The 17,040-nt window shown below is 45.6% G+C and overlaps 1 protein-coding gene across 1 annotated transcript in view; it reads left to right on the plus strand.

The window, feature by feature from the left end:
• Nucleotides 1–5,800: 5,800 nt before the first annotated feature.
• Nucleotides 5,801–17,040, plus strand: part of SPATS1 (spermatogenesis associated serine rich 1) — a 29,001-nt gene continuing 17,761 nt past the window's right edge. The window contains exons 1-4 of the mRNA XM_024983909.2: nucleotides 5,801–5,828; nucleotides 9,308–9,440; nucleotides 11,243–11,457; nucleotides 11,786–11,908. Coding sequence (XP_024839677.2) covers nucleotides 5,801–5,828; nucleotides 9,308–9,440; nucleotides 11,243–11,457; nucleotides 11,786–11,908 — 499 coding nt within the window. The remainder of the gene's footprint in view (nucleotides 5,829–9,307; nucleotides 9,441–11,242; nucleotides 11,458–11,785; nucleotides 11,909–17,040) is intronic.

Consider the following 17,040-nt stretch of genomic DNA (forward strand, 5'->3'; position numbering starts at 1 on the left):
GCTTGAGATCACAATGTGAATGGTAGGTCAGGAATCCAAACCCACACGACTGGGCTCCAAGGCCCATCTTACTAACCACGTCTGCTCACCTCCCATCTGATGTGTGTGTATGTGTTTAGCACATATAATTCTAAACAGTTGCGGTGGTTGGTTTTCTAACTCTTAGCAGATCAAGAATTAGGGCCACTAGAAGCATGTGTATAATATTGGGAGACAGACTAGGGACCTAGTAGGGTCTGAGGAACCAGTCACCTCCAGCAGTCTGGTCTTTGCTAACGAGTCTTTCTTGCACATTTCAGCTGTCATTTCAGGAACCACAAAGCACAATAGAGGAGCATGATTCCATTTACCAAGATGGTTGTGGCAGACACCGTCCCTAACATTCAATTTCCCCTTCTCTTAGAAATGGAATCCCCAGGTTTTCTATGGACCACACCACTGGGTCTCGTACTGCGAGGCTTGGCTGTTGTAGCCCTTGGACTAGGAGCAGAAGTGGGATGTACCAGATCAGCAAGCTCTGCCATTTTGCTGCTCTTCTCATGGGCTGGGATACAGTCTCAGGGGACAGGGAATCACCTAGCGGTTACAGCAAAGGATGTAAAGAGTTTGGATCCCCGACCCTATGGAGTCACCGAGGGCATCCTGGACTATTCATTCCTGCATTGTCACATCGGAGAGAAACCAGCTTTCTTGTTGAAGCTCTTAGTGCAGGCAAACTCCCAGCTGATGAATACACCCAGGACATCAAGGAGAGGTTACATTATGTTTGCTGTATTTTGTTAATAAAGCAAGGAAATATTCAGAGCATTTTAGAAATAATTCGATAACAAGTTTTGAGGCCTAATGGGAGCAACTTTAATTATTTGGAAACATCCCCAGAAACTTTCGAAATGCTGGCAGAAAAAAGAACACACTCCTCTTGGTTGATGTGATAAAGAGAGGATGTAAATTCAGTTCAGTTCCACAAATATTTATGGAAAAGCTACTTCATGCCAGGCAAGGCTGATGGCGCCCTTGTCCTCAGGGAGCTGACAGTTGGGCTTGGGGATCAGGGGGCTCGGGAACACGGACTGATGAGTAAGTGGATATAAAAGTGATCAAGCTGATGGGCACACACCCTGCCCTGACTTGAGCATCAGGGAAGGCTCTTAGGAGGAGCAATCAGAAGGTTTGCTGGCTGCTGTTCCAGCTCTTGGCAGGGTTAAGTTTTCCTTAAAGAGACAAGTACTTGTGTCTTATGGAGGTTGGACCTGAAAAGCTTGTTCAAAACTTCTCTGCCTTGAGAGATGTGAGCCAAGAAACTGACACCTTGAGTTTCCCCCTTTCATCTTTTCTTCTTGTTCCAAGCTCCTCGCATCTTTGGGAGAGACTCCAGATAACCTTGGGTGGTCATGGTGCCCTCTTGGGATGTGGGTTAGAAAATACTCCCTAGGATATACTTTCCAGGAATCAGAGAGTTTCAGCTGAATGCCTTTTCTTTCATCTTTATTTTTTTCAAATTTTATTTCTAAAAGAGCAAAGACATCCCTTTGCTGGCAAAGATCCGTAAAGTCAAAGCTATGGTCTTTCCAGGAGTCAAGTAGAGATGTGGGAGTTGGACCATAAAGAAGGCTGAGCACTGAAGAATTGATGCTTTCAAACTGTGGTGCTGGAGAAGACTCTTGAGAATCCCTTGGACTGCAAGGAGATCAAACCAGTGAATCCTAAAGGAAACCAACCCTGAATATTCATTGGAAGAACTGATGCTGATGCTGAAGCTCCAATACTTTGGCCACCTGATGGGAACAGCTAACTCATTGGAAAAGACCCTAATGCTGGGAAAGATTGAAGGCAAAAGAGAAGAGGGTGGCAGAGGATGAGATGGTTGGAATTGTATCACCAATTCAATGGACATGTACTTGGGCAAACTCTGGGAGACAGAGAGGGACAGGGAGGCCTGATGTGCTGCAGTCCATGGGATCGCAAAGAGTCAGAGATGACTTAGCTACTAAACAACAACATTTGTTTATTTTTGGCTGTGCTGGGTCTTCATTGCTGCGAGGGCTTTTCTCTAGTTCCGGTGAGTGGGGGCCACACTCTCGTTGCGATCCATGGTCTTCTTAATGCAATGGCCTCTCGTTGCAGAGCACGGGCTCTAAAGCATGTGGGCTTTAGCAGTTGCAGCACCTGGGCTCAGTGGTTGCAGCTCCCAGACTTAGTCATTCTGCAGTACGTGGATCTTCCCAGACCAGGGATCGAACCTGTGTCTCCTGCATTGGCAGGCGGTTTCTTCACCACTGAGCCACCAGGGAAGTCCTATTTTTAATGTTTTACTAAAAATTGTATATGGGAGTATAGTCGATTAACATTATTGTGTTACTTTCAGGTGTGCAGCACAGTGATTCAGCTATACCTATACAAGTATCTGTTCTTTCTCAAATTCTTTTCTTTCATCTGCAAATAGTGGTAAAAGCAGAAGTAGCCAGGAGCCTGAGAAGTTGAAACAGTGCCCACAGGAAGCAGGGTCAGCGCCCTGCCCCTCTCTTTCTCTCTCTATCTCTTCCTCATCCTCAGTGACAGGCTGATGGATGATGGGCTAATTATCGAAGTCTGGCTGTCAGTTCTGTGGATGGTGATGTTACCCTTACCCTAGCAAGGGACTGTGAGGATGATAAATTGGAGGTATTAGATGGCACTTGGCAGACAGAGAGAGTCAGTAATTAAAGACTTTGGAGCAGTCTTGCAGAAATATTGATGCCTGACAGACAGCTGATGCTTTCTTTTCCCCAGAGAGTAGAACTGCAGAAAACAGTCCAGATTATGGTAGTTGGGGTGACTAGTAGAACACAGAGGAGAAGCAAGGAAAGGTCGAGCAGGGCGGTCACAAGAACTTTCCCCGAATGGTGGTTTGAAGCTGGCTTCCTCGGAGTCTCACTCCAAACATTTTCCTTACCTCTTCAGTCCCCAAAGTTAAGACCTGGCTTTAATTTTAGCTGATTTTAGTCAAAGCCAAAATCCAGAAGTTTATGCTTATAGAGTTAAAAACATTGTCTTTAATTTTGTTAAGGAAAATTATTTTCTTTCACACACGTGCATACACATACAGAGACATTTATAAATGTATATACACACATATGTACACACACACACACACATATATACATGTGCTGTGCTGTACTTAGTCTCTTACTCGTGTCCGACTCTTTTCAACCCCATGTACTATAGCCCACCAGGCTCCCCTGTCCATGGGATTCTCCAGGCAAGGATACTGAAGTGGGTTGCCATGCCCTCCTCCAGGGGATCTTCCCAACCCAGGGATCGAACCCAGGTATCCTGCATTGCAGCCAGATTCTTTACCGTCTGAGCCACCAGGGAAGCCCAATATATATACATATCAGTATTTTATTTGATTTTTAACAAAGATTGATTGCATTTGTTTTTTATGCAAAACTTTGTGACCAGATTAAAAAAAATACTAACGATGGAATAAATAAAATACCAAAACAAAAATCTCTTGAATTTTGCTAAAATTTTGAATTTCAGTTATAAATGAGAAGGCTCTGATTTATCCTGGATGAGTTAACACTGTCCTCTTTGAAATAATAAATAAATATGTTAAGTAGTAACTATTTGTCATGCTGTACTAAGTACCTGAATTTTAATCTAATCTCTCCCTAAAATAAAGGTATAAAATTGCTTCCTGAGGTTAATAGGGAATGAAATCCACAGCATAGCCTAGCAGGTGCCATGTCCTGAGCTCTGCCTCGCCCTCCTTCACGCTCTTTTGTTTTACTTGATTTGATTGTCTTTGCAGCACTTCTTCTTTTTTTTTTTTTTTTTAAACTTTATTTTATATGAGGCGTCTCTGGTGGCTCAGGTGGTAAAAAATCTGCTTGCATTGCAGGATACCCTAGTTTGATCCCTGGGACAGGAAGATCCCCTGGAGAAGGGAATGACTACCCACTCAGTATTCTTGCCTGGAGAGTACCATGGACAGAGGAGCCTGGTAGGCTGCAGTCCACGGGGTTGCACAGACTCGACTGAGAGACTAACAGTACTATAGCCAGTTAACAATGTTCTGATGGTTTCAGGTGAACATCGAAGGGACTCAGCCCTACATATGCATGGGTCCATTCTCCCCCGAATTACCCTCCCATCCAGGCTGCCACTGAGCAGAGTTTCCTGTGTTATACTGTAGGTCCTTGTTGGTTATCCATTTTAAATACAGCAGTGCCTACAGGCAACTGTAAGTTCGCACAGCACTTATTTCTGTCTCTCATTTCGTAGTTATTTCTTTGTTGTTTAAAAAGGTCATTGAAGGGAATTCCTTTGCAATCCAGTGGTTAGGAGTTGACACCTCCATTGCTGTGGTGTGGGTTCAATTCCTGGTCGGGGATCCAAGATCCCATGAGCTGTGCAGTGCAGCCTTTGAAGATATAGACTCTAAACTAGTGGTTACCAGTGAGGAGGTAGAAGAGGGGCAATATGGGGGTGGGGGAGTAGAAGGTACAAAAGGGTATAAGATAGGCTCAAGGATGCATTGTGCAACGTGGAGAATATAGCCAGTATTTTGTAGTAACTGTAAATTAACCTTTACAAATTGTGTCGACAATTAAAAAAAATTTTTAAGTCATTGAAATACAACATAGGTGTAGAAAAGTCCACTTAGGTGAATTGCTAGGTAGATTTTTCTGGTGGTCACCCACTTTAAAAACATGTTTATTGTAAAATATACGTAACATTTGTTATTTTAGCCATTCTTAAGTATAGTATATGATTCACTCGCATTAAGTTCAGTTACATTGTTGTGCAACCATCACCCCTGTCTGTCTCCAGAACTTTTCCATCATCCCAAACTGAAACTCTGTACCCATTAAAGAACAACGTCCTGTCCCCCACTCCAGCCCTGGTGACCACCGTTCTTCGTTCTGTCTCTATAAACTCGGCCACTCCAGGGACCTCCTGTATGGCTGTGGACTTTCAATATGAAGTGGACTGGCTGTGGTCCCGAGACCAGACACCACGTGTCACCCATTTCTTTTTATGCAGGGTAAGTTTATTAATGTCCACCTGTGTGATGGCAGTCCCCAGCTAGCCATGGTGCCTTGAAGACTGTTCTCATGGATTTTTCTCTTATTTTCTGTCATCTCCATGAGAAACTGCTAGGCAACTAATGTCTCAGTGTCAGACCACAGCCTCCAGTGTGAGTAATAGGAGCTGCCAAGTTCACAGTTAACTTCCCGTGCCCGTCACAGTAATAAGTGGGTTGCTTCCCCCTAAGTGCATTCGGTTAAGTGCTCAGCGGTGATGCAAACGCCATCTTTTAGAATAAATCTAAGCCCTGTTTGAAGGATGCTGCTTCCAATCATGATGATTTCTGAACGTTTCTTCCTCTGCTCTGAAAGACTCTTTTGAATCTGAGGGCTTTGTATCCAACAGTGTCTGTTTAAAATCAAAATGTGTTAAGTAGGCAGTCCTGCCTCTTTCTGACCTGACCCCTTCCCTGAATCTGAGTCCTGTCTAGATGAGGAAGGAACATCTGGAAGTCATCAAGGCCTGTTTCATCCAGGAGAAAGGCACATCTAATTTAGAATATTTCTGGAAAATGAAAAAGCCGAATAGGAATTTGAAAAGATTGGAGTGTGCTGGAAGGACATGTCCATGCCTTACTCTAGAGCGTGAACATCACAAGGCCGTTTGGTGTGGAGGAAGCAGGGAGTCCTGCAGCCAAGGCCTTACTCTTGCCAAAGCCCCATTTCATGAACCAGTGAGCAGTGCAGGCATCAGAAAAATGGACTACGGTTTGTTATAGGAGCTGGAGATGACTGAAGAGGAAGATATTGTGTACGGTAACGAGGACAAATAGCCTCCTACCCCCATGGATGTTTTGGAGGAACGGTTGATGCACATGAAACTCATTGGATGAAATGATTGTTCTCAGTTCACCAGGCTCTCCCTGTACTTGGATTACACATCCACACCCTGTACCATAGGACTCTGTATTATCCCCCACTGGATGTGGATGGAGTACACGTCCTCAATTCAATGATTTTGAGTTTCCCCACATAATTTGCTTTGGCCAAGAGAATATGGGTGGAAGGGGCGGTGTGCTAATTCATACCCCCTCTCGTGCTTATGCCATTTCATACGAGAAGAACATGTCTTGTGTGGACTTCCCTGGTGGTCCAGTGGCTCGGACTCCAAGCTCCCAATGCAGGGGACCTGGGTTCAATCCCTAGTCAGGGAACTAGTTCCCACAAGCCACCACTAAGAGTTCGACTGCTGCAGCTGAAGATTCTGCACGCCATAATGAAGATCTCGCATGCTGCAACCATGACCCAGTATAGCCAAATAAATAAGTTAAAAATAAATACTAAAAAAACAAGAACATTATTTGGGGAGCTATGGGCTCCAGGAGAGTGAGACAAAACCTGAGGAATGAAGCTGAATCTCAGGGACACCCTGGAGCCAATCTGACCTGCAGCCTGAAGTAGATTGATGTTAGCTTACCTCTAGACTCATGAGTGATAAGAATATACGCTTGTCGTAGGTCACTGAGTTTGGGGGAAGTTTGTTACAGAACAGTACTGTGGCAATAGCTGACTCATACAAAGACCAAAATGTGGAAGCAGAGAGAAAAAGGGCAAGTGAAGTAGGTGGCTGACATATGAGTAAGGAAGGAAGTGGTGGTGGGGTCTGAGGAGAGAGCAGGTAGGGAAAGGCCCCTGAGAAGAAGAATGAGTGGACAAGAGGTAAAGGCATGCGGCAGCTGCAGTGCCCTCGGGTGCTGGGATACAGGCGGTGGGACAGCAGGAGTGCATGCACGCACGTGTGCACACACGCACACGCACATCCCCTGTGCCTCTGATGAGCACTGCACCTTTTTGCTGTCTTTGCTCATTGTTGCCAATGTCTGAGAGGTTTCCAGGGAGTACTGGTTTGATTCCTAACCTGTCTAGACTTCCAGTCTGGGGCTCTACCTTGGCTTATGGTCACATTGTGTCAATGGAGCAATAAATGAATCTAAAAAATACCAACTAGTGAATATAAAAAAAAGAAGCAGACTCACAGATAGAGACAACAAACCGGTGGTTACCAGTGGTGAGAGACGGGGAGGTACAAGCTCTTGGGTGTAAGATAAGCTACAAGGGTGTACTGTAATCTCCGGGGAGTATAGCCAGTATTCATGTAATAACACCAAATGGAGTGTAGCCTTTAAAAACTGTATAAAAAATAAAACCAGCAAAAAAAAAAAAAAATAAAAATATGAGTGATCTAAGGACAGAACTTTCCTGAGTACGTCTTTAAAAAAAGAATTATTTATATATTTGGCTATGACAGGTCCTAGTTGAGGCACTCAGGATCTTTGATCTTCACTGTGGAATGATGTTTTAGTTTCGGCATGCAAACTCTTAGCTGTGGCATGTGAAGTCTTTAGTTTCGATATGTGAGATCGTTTCCTGACCAGGGACCAAACCCCGCACCCCTTGCATTGGGAGCTCAGAGTCTTAGCCACTGGACCACCAGGGAAGCTCTTCAACAACTTGCAAAAGTGAAAATCACATCTACTGTTTTCTCTCTTCGCCTTTCTCTAACAAAACAGGCCAGATGCTGTTCAGCTCCCCTTGCTCCAGATTTGAGTTGGCGCTTAGAGAAAGCAGTCACAGAAGGAAGTGCTCTTAACAAAAGTGCACTTATTGGCTTCTTACCCTGTGCAGGGTGTGCTAAGTGCTTTACATGTGTTTATTCATTAATCCTCTTAATCACCTTGTGAGAGCACACACAAAGAAGGACCTGGGGACTTCCTGGTGGTCCCATGGCTAAGACTTCACGATCCCAATGTAGGGGATCTGGCTTAGATCCCAGGTCAGGGAACTAGATTCCACATACTGCAGCAAAGATCCTAGATCCCACATGAGGCAACTAAGAACTGGAGCAGCCAAATAAATACATAAATACATTTTTTTTTTAGAAAGAAGGTTCACAGTAGTGAGAGCCTCAGCTCTGAATCTAGACAGACCTGGTTTAAACTCCAATTTTGCCAGTTACTAGTGGGCTTCCCAGATGGCGCTAGTGGTAACGAACCTGCCTGCCAATGTAGGAGATTTGAGACATGGATTCGATCCCTGGATCAGGAAGATCGCCTGGAGGAGGTCATGGCAACCCACGTTAATATTCTTGCCTGGAGAATCCCATGGACTGAGGAGCCTGATGGGCCACAGTCCATAGGGTCGCAGAGTCGGACGCAACTGCAGTGACTTAGCATGCACGCAGTGGGACTAGTATTTTACCCCCCTGAGTCTGTTTTTCATCATCTGTAAAATGGGGATGATTCTTATAGCACTTTGCCATTGTGAGAGTTAAGTGGGATAATGAATGTAAAGAAATGGGCACATCATAGGCGCTCAGTTGGAGAAGGGACTGGGTTTTACTCACTTTCGAATTCCTGTCCCCAGCACAGTGCCTTGCACACGGGAGGTGCTTGGAAGCTGTTTCCTGACCTGACCTGATGGGAAGTCCTTGAGGCTTTGGGAGCTGCTGGTGGTAGCAGGTTCTGAGGTACAAATGCTCCATCCCGGCCACCTTTGCCAGGCTCCCTCTGTTTACCACTGAAAGTTTTCAAAGGCAATGGTGCATCAGTAATCCACCCCACACCCATTTCCCCAGCGCCCTCTTTGTAGGAGGCTCTGTGATTTTTTTTCTCACGTCCTGGTTTACACTGCCCTCTGGTGTGTGTTTATGGGACATGCATGTCAGGTGGGTTTGTGGTGACTTTTTCTTGACATTGGAGAAAAGAGGTTCCCGTATATGCACTGTTTGCCATGCAGCTGCGGGGAGAGTTAATGATTAAGGACCCCTCCCCAATTTAGATGGAAACTCTTGAGGTTTACCAGACACGAGAAGCATTTTACCATGTCTCTGACCGCTTGACTAGCACACAATGCCATCCTTCTGGAATCAGGCTTCTTCCCTGTGTTCTGCTAAAGACCCCAGAGGAGCAGGGGTAGAGTTTATTTGATTCCCCCTCTGCTGTCTGGCTTCCTGTAATTCCCTAGGCACCTAGTTCTTGGGCTGCCCAGGTGGCACTAGTGGTAAAGAACTCGCCTGCCAATGCAGGAGATGTAAGAGATGAGGGTTCAATCCCTAGGTCAGGAAGATCCCCTGGAGGAGGGCATGGCAACCCACTCCAGTATTCTTGCCTGGAGAATCCCATGGACAGAGGAGTGTGGCGGGCCACAGTCCATAGAGTTGCAAAGAGTCAGACATGACTGAAGTGACTTAGTATGCACCCACCTAGTTCTTATCACTGCCTCACTATTTGTTCTAGAGGGTCTGGATTCAGAGCAGGCCAAGCAAAAGCCAGAACTGGCCCTCCCTAACCAGTGTCTAAACATCTGCCCGGTTTACCTCTTCCCACCAACTGCCTCGCTCTGCTGTCCCCTCTCAGAGCTGAGCCCCCAGTGAGTGACTGTAAAGTGAGGTTCTGCGGGGCAGAGGGGTTGGTGGAGCTAAGGTCTAGCTCACCTTCCTTCCACCTCGCCATGTAACCTCCCAGAAGCATTTGCCTTTTATGGTTAGGCTGGATCATGAAAATGTTGATATACAACAACTTATGACCCACAAAAACATGGATTAAAAAAAAACCTTATTTAGGCACTAGACCCTATATGTGCTAGTGATGGCCCTGGGATCCCAACCCCACGCGTTCAGGACCCCTCCTCCCTCCCCCAGCTCATGGCATGGCAGGATCCCAGACTGCAGAGCTGCAAGGAGGGCCCTACAGCCCTCGAGAAGGTTGATTTCAGGGCCCAAGATCAGCCCGCTTTCTGCATCAACCCTCTGTTTCCATGTGGGTTCCGTGGTGACCTCTTTGCCAGGCTTGGTTTGGGGGGATGCAGCCAAGAGAGAGGATAAGCCCTTTTTGCTGGATGGCCTATACACACAGACTTTTCTGGGAGCTTCAGGAGGCCTTGGGCTTCTTGATACACTGAGCGTCCAAACCCTCACCTCTACTGCTGAATCGAGGCAGTCAGGCAGCTTCTGGAGCTCCACTGCCCCCAGGAACTCCTTAGGGTGACTCCCATGCCCTGCCAGACCTCAGCCCAGGGTGAGGGGCATCTAAAACTTGCCCAGGGGATGACCGCAAAGTGGCCCAGGAGGCTTTAAAGCTGCAGAGTAAGGGAAAGTTTAGGAGTTACAGTACGCAGGGCTCATCTAGGATGAGAGTTTTGGCTGCTGTCTGTCCTGATGTCTTGAAACTTGATGGTGCAGGTTAGAGACTTGGTCTCTTTCCAGAAGGATGAAAACAGAAGAGGGAGTAGCTCAGCTCGGGCCATTTAAATCCATAATCCATTCACCCATTTATTTGTTAAACAGTGATTATTGAGTGCCTATATGTGCTAGGCACTGTGCTAAGTGCTTGGTGTATAGCAGTGAATAAAACAGACGAAAATCTCTGCCTTCCTGGCATCGCAGCATCTTAATGTTAGCTGGGCAACAATACTTTTAAATTTTTTTTCAAGGTTTCTAGAATGACTACTTTTTTGTTTTATAATCAGTAAAAATTTTATTAAAATAAAAACACAGTCTAATTTTTTTCCACTTCACCAAGGGAAAAAATGCATCAGAATTTGAACTGAGGGACTTAAACTAGAGTCAGAGAGAAGGTTTCCTTGCAAAATTGACTAGTTGCTGGTAAGAGTTAAGTAAGATAATTTAAGTTGGTATGATGGACAGAGTGGTAGATTTGGAGTGAGAAAGCTTGGAAATGAATCTCAGTTTTCTGGGTGACCTTGAGCAAGCCCTTGCTCAAACTCAGCTTTCTATTTTGAAAAATGCAGCTGGCTGCTTAAGGAAGATAACATCCACCAGGCGCCTGGCCCAGAAAATACGCTCTGAAGTGTTAGGTGATCTTGTCCAATCAATGCCAGTTATAAGACCGCATCTGCAAGCTTTGTGGAGGGCTCATCATTCACTGCCACCAGAGGCTACAGTCCTGATAATGAAAATTGCCTGGAGAAGAATCACAATTTAAAAAAAGTATTTGTTTACTTGGCTGCACCGGCTTTTAGTTGCCTCTCACAGGGTAGTTCCCTGATCAGGGATGGAACCCAGGCTCCCTGCATTGGGAGCGCGGGAGTGAGTCAGCCATTCGACCACCAGGGAAGTCCCCACAGTTCTTGAAAAAAAAGAAAAAAAATTCAGGAACACAAAGCCACTTTTCCATTGGTCCTTGCCCACATTGGTTTTGTTCCTTCAAAAGACTCCATCACGTGCGGCGGCCCAGAAGTCGGGGGAAGCCTAGAGGGCCAGGAAGCACCGCCTGGTGGGAGGCGGCGGCTCGCGTTGCTGGGCTGGTGTCCTGGCAACCCCGGAACGCGCCTCCGCGGGTGAAGCAGGTGGCCGCGGCGTCCCTCTTGCCCTTGGCTCCCGGGTCCTCGGCCTGCAGTTCGGCAGTTCGGCTGCCGGTTGAGGTTGGTGAGTTGATGTCGGCCGTATCCTCCTTGGAGGCCTCGGAGCGTAGAGCCAGGCCTCCCTTGGGGGAAGAGGTGGACCACCCAGCGGAGGAAGGGAAGGAGCATCTCGGTGGGCGGGCGAGGGCCCAGGGAGCTCGGCGGGCATCCGAACCCGGAAACGCCCAATCAGAGAAAGCGAGGGAAGCTTTGATCAAGAGGCCAGCCCTGCCCTCTAGACTTTCCGTGGCCCCTGAAGTTTCTGTTTCCTTTGATTGATGCCTTTTTTTTAAACAAAGGTCTTTTCTTTGTCTCCGGCTCGCTTTTTAATATTTAAATCAACATCTGCATAGCTGAGTCCATGGACGCTGGAAGCGGTCCTCCGGGCTCTCATCTCCGCCTCCTCTACAGCAGAGACCTGAAGAAGGTTCAAGAGAAAGGAGACTCTGACATCACCACGGGAGAGAAGAGATACAGTTGAGTTTAAAAAAATCAGGAGGGCTGACTGGGATTTGGTTGCCCAAGCCAAATACACTGAACCAGAAGGCATCTTTTGACGTTTAAAAGAAGGCTAGTTTGGGACCCGGTAATAGGGACTATTTGTATTGATACTGTCTGTATTAACCCAAGGTCTGGTAAGGCAGAGAGCAGCATCGAGGCAGGCGTTCTCATAAATGACCTCCCTGGATCTCCTAATATATCTCACGGAGAGGTATATTACAAAGAATGAAGGAGGACATAGGTTTGACCTGCCCAGTGCGTCAGTCAATAAATGATAAAGCTGGGATTTGACATGAGTCTTCCAGTCTCCAAACCCAGGCCCCCACTTCTTTTTTCTCTGTGCTAATATATCAGATTTGTGGCACTGTTCATCGTATGGGACAGCTCAGGTAGAAATTAGGAACACTTTAATGAAAGGTTTAAATTAAACAGTGGATGGGAGCTCTGTGATTGATTTTTATGGCTGAAGAGAATGTTTAGGGGTACATTTGCCTTTAGAGAACAGTGCTGTGGAGAACAGCCACAGTCTCTCAGAAAACCCCCAAGTGAGTACATGTAAGTGGGTAGCCTTCATGCCACAAAAAGAGATTGTAGAACGTTCCATCTCTGCCCATTAGAGCTTGGTCTTTGGTCTTCTGCATTCCAGGTGCATTTACAAGTGCAGGGAGAGGGTGGAGGTATGATTTACTACCTACCTACAACTGGGGCTTCCCTGGTGGGTTTGACAGTAAAGAATTTGCCCTCAATGACTGGGGTTCAATCCCTAGGTCAGGAAGATCTCCTGGAGAAGAGAATGACAACACACTCCAGTATTCTTGCCTGGAGAATCCCATGGACAGAGGAGCTTGGCGTGCTACAATCCATGGGGTCGCAAAGAGTCGGACACCACTGAGTGACTCAGACTTTCACTTTTCCTTACAAGCAGGGGCCAGTGGAGCAATAGAAATTAGAGCCACTAATAATTGCCCAAGGTGGCTAGTTCAGCAGGCAGAAAAAGGTTCTGGGACTCTAGCTTTAAGCTCCAGAATGTTCTGCAGTTTTCAGGTTGATCAGGCCTAAAGAAGGGTGCTGCTGTTTTAAGGGTGGGTCGGAGAAGGCAATGGCACCCCACTCCAGTACTCTTGCCTGGAGAATCCCAGGGACAGAGGAGCCTGGTAGGCTGTAGTCCATGGGGTCGCGAAGAGTTGGACACGACTAAGCGACTTCACTTTGACTTTTCACTTTCATGCATTGGAGAAGGAAATGGCAACCCACTCCAGTGTTCTTGCCTGGAGAATCCCAGGGACGGGGGAGCCTGGTGGGCTGCCGTCTCTGGGGTCTCACAGAGTCGGACACGACTGAAGTGACTTAGCAGCAGCAGCAAAAGGGCTTCAGGTTTCTAGGTTAGGGCTCCTGGAAGAACACCAGACCCTGAGATTGCCACGCCACATTAACCAAAGACCCATTGGCTTCCTTTTCTGCTGGAGAGGTGTATCCACTCAGGAGACCACATCTGAGCTCAGCTTCACATGGAGTCCACAGGTTTCAGTAAGGAAAGGAGCTCCATGAACCAGCAAAGGCTGAGTGCACAACTCTGGATGTGTATGCATTTTTTCCAGCAGAGAGGACCCAGGACTTTCTTTATTTCTTGGGGGGAGTCTGTGATTCAAAAAAGGGTTAAAAACCACTGTCCTAGATCTTTTGTTTGTTTGCTGAGCAGATAAACAGGGATTGGAAACCAAGTGTTTGGTTAAAGAGTATCCACAAGAAGCTAACTTGGCTTGCTGTACTATTTTCTCCCCGCCAGACAGTGCTATTGTGTAACTCAGCTGAGATGACAGCGTGTGAAAGTGCCTTGGTTATGTAAGGTGTTATTCCTGCCTAACGGAAATGGAAATAATTATTGTGAATTTCACAGATGGTACCAGAGAAACAGACTTTCTTCTGAAACAGATGTTTCCCCCCTCAATTCCTTTCTAGTCATCAGAACTTTCTCTTAGGTTGGACCATCTTTTTTTTTGTCTCGAAGTGTTTTGATTTAGGATTTTCAAGATCATGGCTCACTGGATATCTTTTGCATTTGCGTAACAATGAACATGATAATGGTGACCCTTTCAAGAAGGATGTTCCTTAACTTAGCGTGTCTCGCCTCAGGCTACAGTGCTAGATGGAGAGGTGGGGCAGGCATTGTGAGCTGGGCAAAACAGGTCACTGACTTGCTGAAAGTAACTTGATGTTACTCTACGCAGTGGAGGCATCAATATCAGAATGTTAGGGTTCGGACTTGGATTTCCAGCCCTTTTCTCCCACCTGAGGAGACGTGGAGAGGCAGCCTGGGGTCAGGCTTAAGTGTCTCCAGAGCATGTTTGAAGCTGAGTTTCTTTTAGGAATTCCCGGAACTCAGCCGAGTCTGGAGAAAGTGCCAGTTGAGCAGGCAGACCCCTCTTCCAGCCCTTGCTGGTCAGTCTGCAGAGTCTGCTGTTACGGCAGCTGCAGGCTGCTGTCTAGAATGTTGCCATCACAAAACTTCTTAAGTAAACAGGGAAATAGGCTAAATTTGTAGATGTGATTTCACTGGCTCGTTGCTTAGGGCTGCATAATATATTTACATTTTACCTCTCAAAAAAAAAAAAAAAAGAAACCCCCAAACTTGTGAGGGGGGCCCCCTCTGATACCATCCTTAGCAAACAATCCTTGCTTTGGTGAATTCGCCAGTCCCCCTAGTGGCCGAAGACAATATACAATGTGAACTATTTAGAAAAGGCAGTCCCTGTTAAAACCTATGGGCAAGTATTGTCATAAGTAAATGCTATGGTAAGGAACTCAGAACTGACGTTGAGTCTCAACCCAGAAGACATCTCTGCTCTTAATTTTATTTTTTTCTTTACATATGTGGGTCCTTTCTGCATCTTTATATATACATTTCATACCCTTTTCATAGATGTTACTGAAAGTAGGGCCTTGGAATGAAAGAGCATTTCTCATAGGTTTTGGAGGACATAAATGGCCAAATTACTCTTCAGTAAGATGGAGGTTTTTTTCAGCAGCAGTGTACAAGAATGTCATTCCTCCAAGCTGTGCCAGCCTTAGGTATTTGTAAACGGATAGCAAATAATATCTTATTTTAAGTTCAACTCTTTCACTAATGTAAGGATGAATTTTTTTCCCCAAACATATATTGCCTATATATGTGTGTTTAGTGAATTACCTAATCATGTCTTTTGCTCATTTATTTTCCTTTGGGTATAAGATTTTCATCTTATAAATTTTTAAAAACTCATGCTTTGTCATGATTATTAGCTCTTTTTTATTTATTTTTTATTTTTTTCAGTGTTACAGCTCTATTTTATTTAGAAGATAGCAGGAGAGAGTGTGTGAGAGAGAGAGAGAGAGAGAGAGACAGAAAAGAGCGCACGCACGCGGGAGAGAGAGTCCGTGAGAAAGCGCTTTGGCTCCTCCTTTTATATGTTTTTTCCTCCACCTGGGCCTGCCCTATGCAAATTGGGCTTAGCCAGGAGTGCTGTTTGTTCTGCCTGAAGTCTTCACTCTGGTCCTCGGACCTTCTTTGACCTTCCTTGTCTTCTAGTCACCGCCATTTTGGACTCCTTTTCTCTATTCTACCTACCTAACATTCCCCCCTCAAGAGATGGGAGGCCCAATTCTTTGGGAATAGGGGCGTCGAGGTCTTTCTGGCTACTTCCTGCTGAACTGGGACGGCGAGGGGTATTGGGCGTCCCCCTCTTGCTAGTCTCAATCCTCAGAGTCCTTATAGCGGTGTCCAAGGGTGTGTGATATTTTCTGTGGTCAGCTGTAGTTTTATATCTTTGTTGAACAGGCACTGCATGTTGTAGCTGGTTGACCTTAACCGGAGGTCTTCTGGAATCTGAGACTGGGCTGCGTGAGCTTTCTGCTGAGTTCGTTTCTCGCTGTCCCGGTTTCCAGCACGATGGGCCTTCCCCTGCACTGGGTTTCTTCGCCTTCCGCTTCTAGCGTGGGAGCTTCGCTGAGTTGGGCTCCTGCTGTGCTTGGCCTCTTCCGCGCGGAGGTTGTTTCAGCCAGGTTATATCCGAGTCACGGCACCATAGATGTCACGCGAGTGTATGTTCCTCGGTTCTTTGTCTCGTCACGACAAAGATTTGGAGCGACGGACATTAAAGTCCTCGGCACATCACAGCTCTTGGGTCCTAGACAAACCGTGCTACAGCTCTTAGGCAAATCAGTGTTACAGCTCTATTTTATTTAGAAGATAGCAGGAGAGTCCAAGACTTGAAGAGAAGAGAGTGGAGGAGTGCATGGGGAGGGAGGGAGGGAGGGAGAGAGAGTGAGAGAGAGAGTGAAAGAGAGAAAGAGAGAGAGAGAGCGCATGCACGAGGGAGAGAGAGTCCCTATTAGCTCTTTTTTAAATCCTGTATGTTATGAATCTATTTATAGTTTGCTATGAAAGTTTCAAGTGTGTGTGTATTCAAATCTACGCATCTTTTCTTTTGCTTGTATTTTATACCTTTCTTAGAAATAACTTCCCCACTCTAACATTATTTAAACATTCACTTGTTATTTTTTCAGATACATCTTTTAATTTTTGCATTCACATTTGTAATTCATTTGAAATTTATTTGGGGATAAGGGAGGTTTAATTTTATTTTCATTCCAAATGGTTAATTAGCTGTTCCAGAAATATTTTTTTGAATGATCCAGTCTTTCTTCACTGTGATAAAATGCCACTATTATCACATAACATTTTATTCTAGCTACATTTGCTGTTTTGTTCTGTTGATTTATCTGTCAGGGTTTGTGTCAGTTCCATCATGATTATTGTAACATTAAATTACATTTTTTGTTGTTTTGTTTTTTTGGCTGCACTGTGTAGTATGTGGGGATCTTGGTTCCCCAACCAAGAATCAAACCCACGCCCCTTGCAATGGAAGCTCAGAGTCTTAACTACTGGACTGCCAGGGAAGACCCTAAACTACATGTTATGAGTTATACTCCATTGCTCTGTAACCTCGTACAAGTTATTTGATATTTCTAGTACTCGGTTTCTTTATGGGTAAGATTACTTCTGTTTTATTTGTAATTGTGGCCTCTTTTCCATTTCTTATACTGTTTACTTACATTAAAATTTTTTTCT

Source organism: Bos taurus, chromosome 23 (assembly GCF_002263795.3).
Source record: "Bos taurus isolate L1 Dominette 01449 registration number 42190680 breed Hereford chromosome 23, ARS-UCD2.0, whole genome shotgun sequence".
Taxonomy (NCBI): domain Eukaryota; kingdom Metazoa; phylum Chordata; class Mammalia; order Artiodactyla; family Bovidae; genus Bos; species Bos taurus.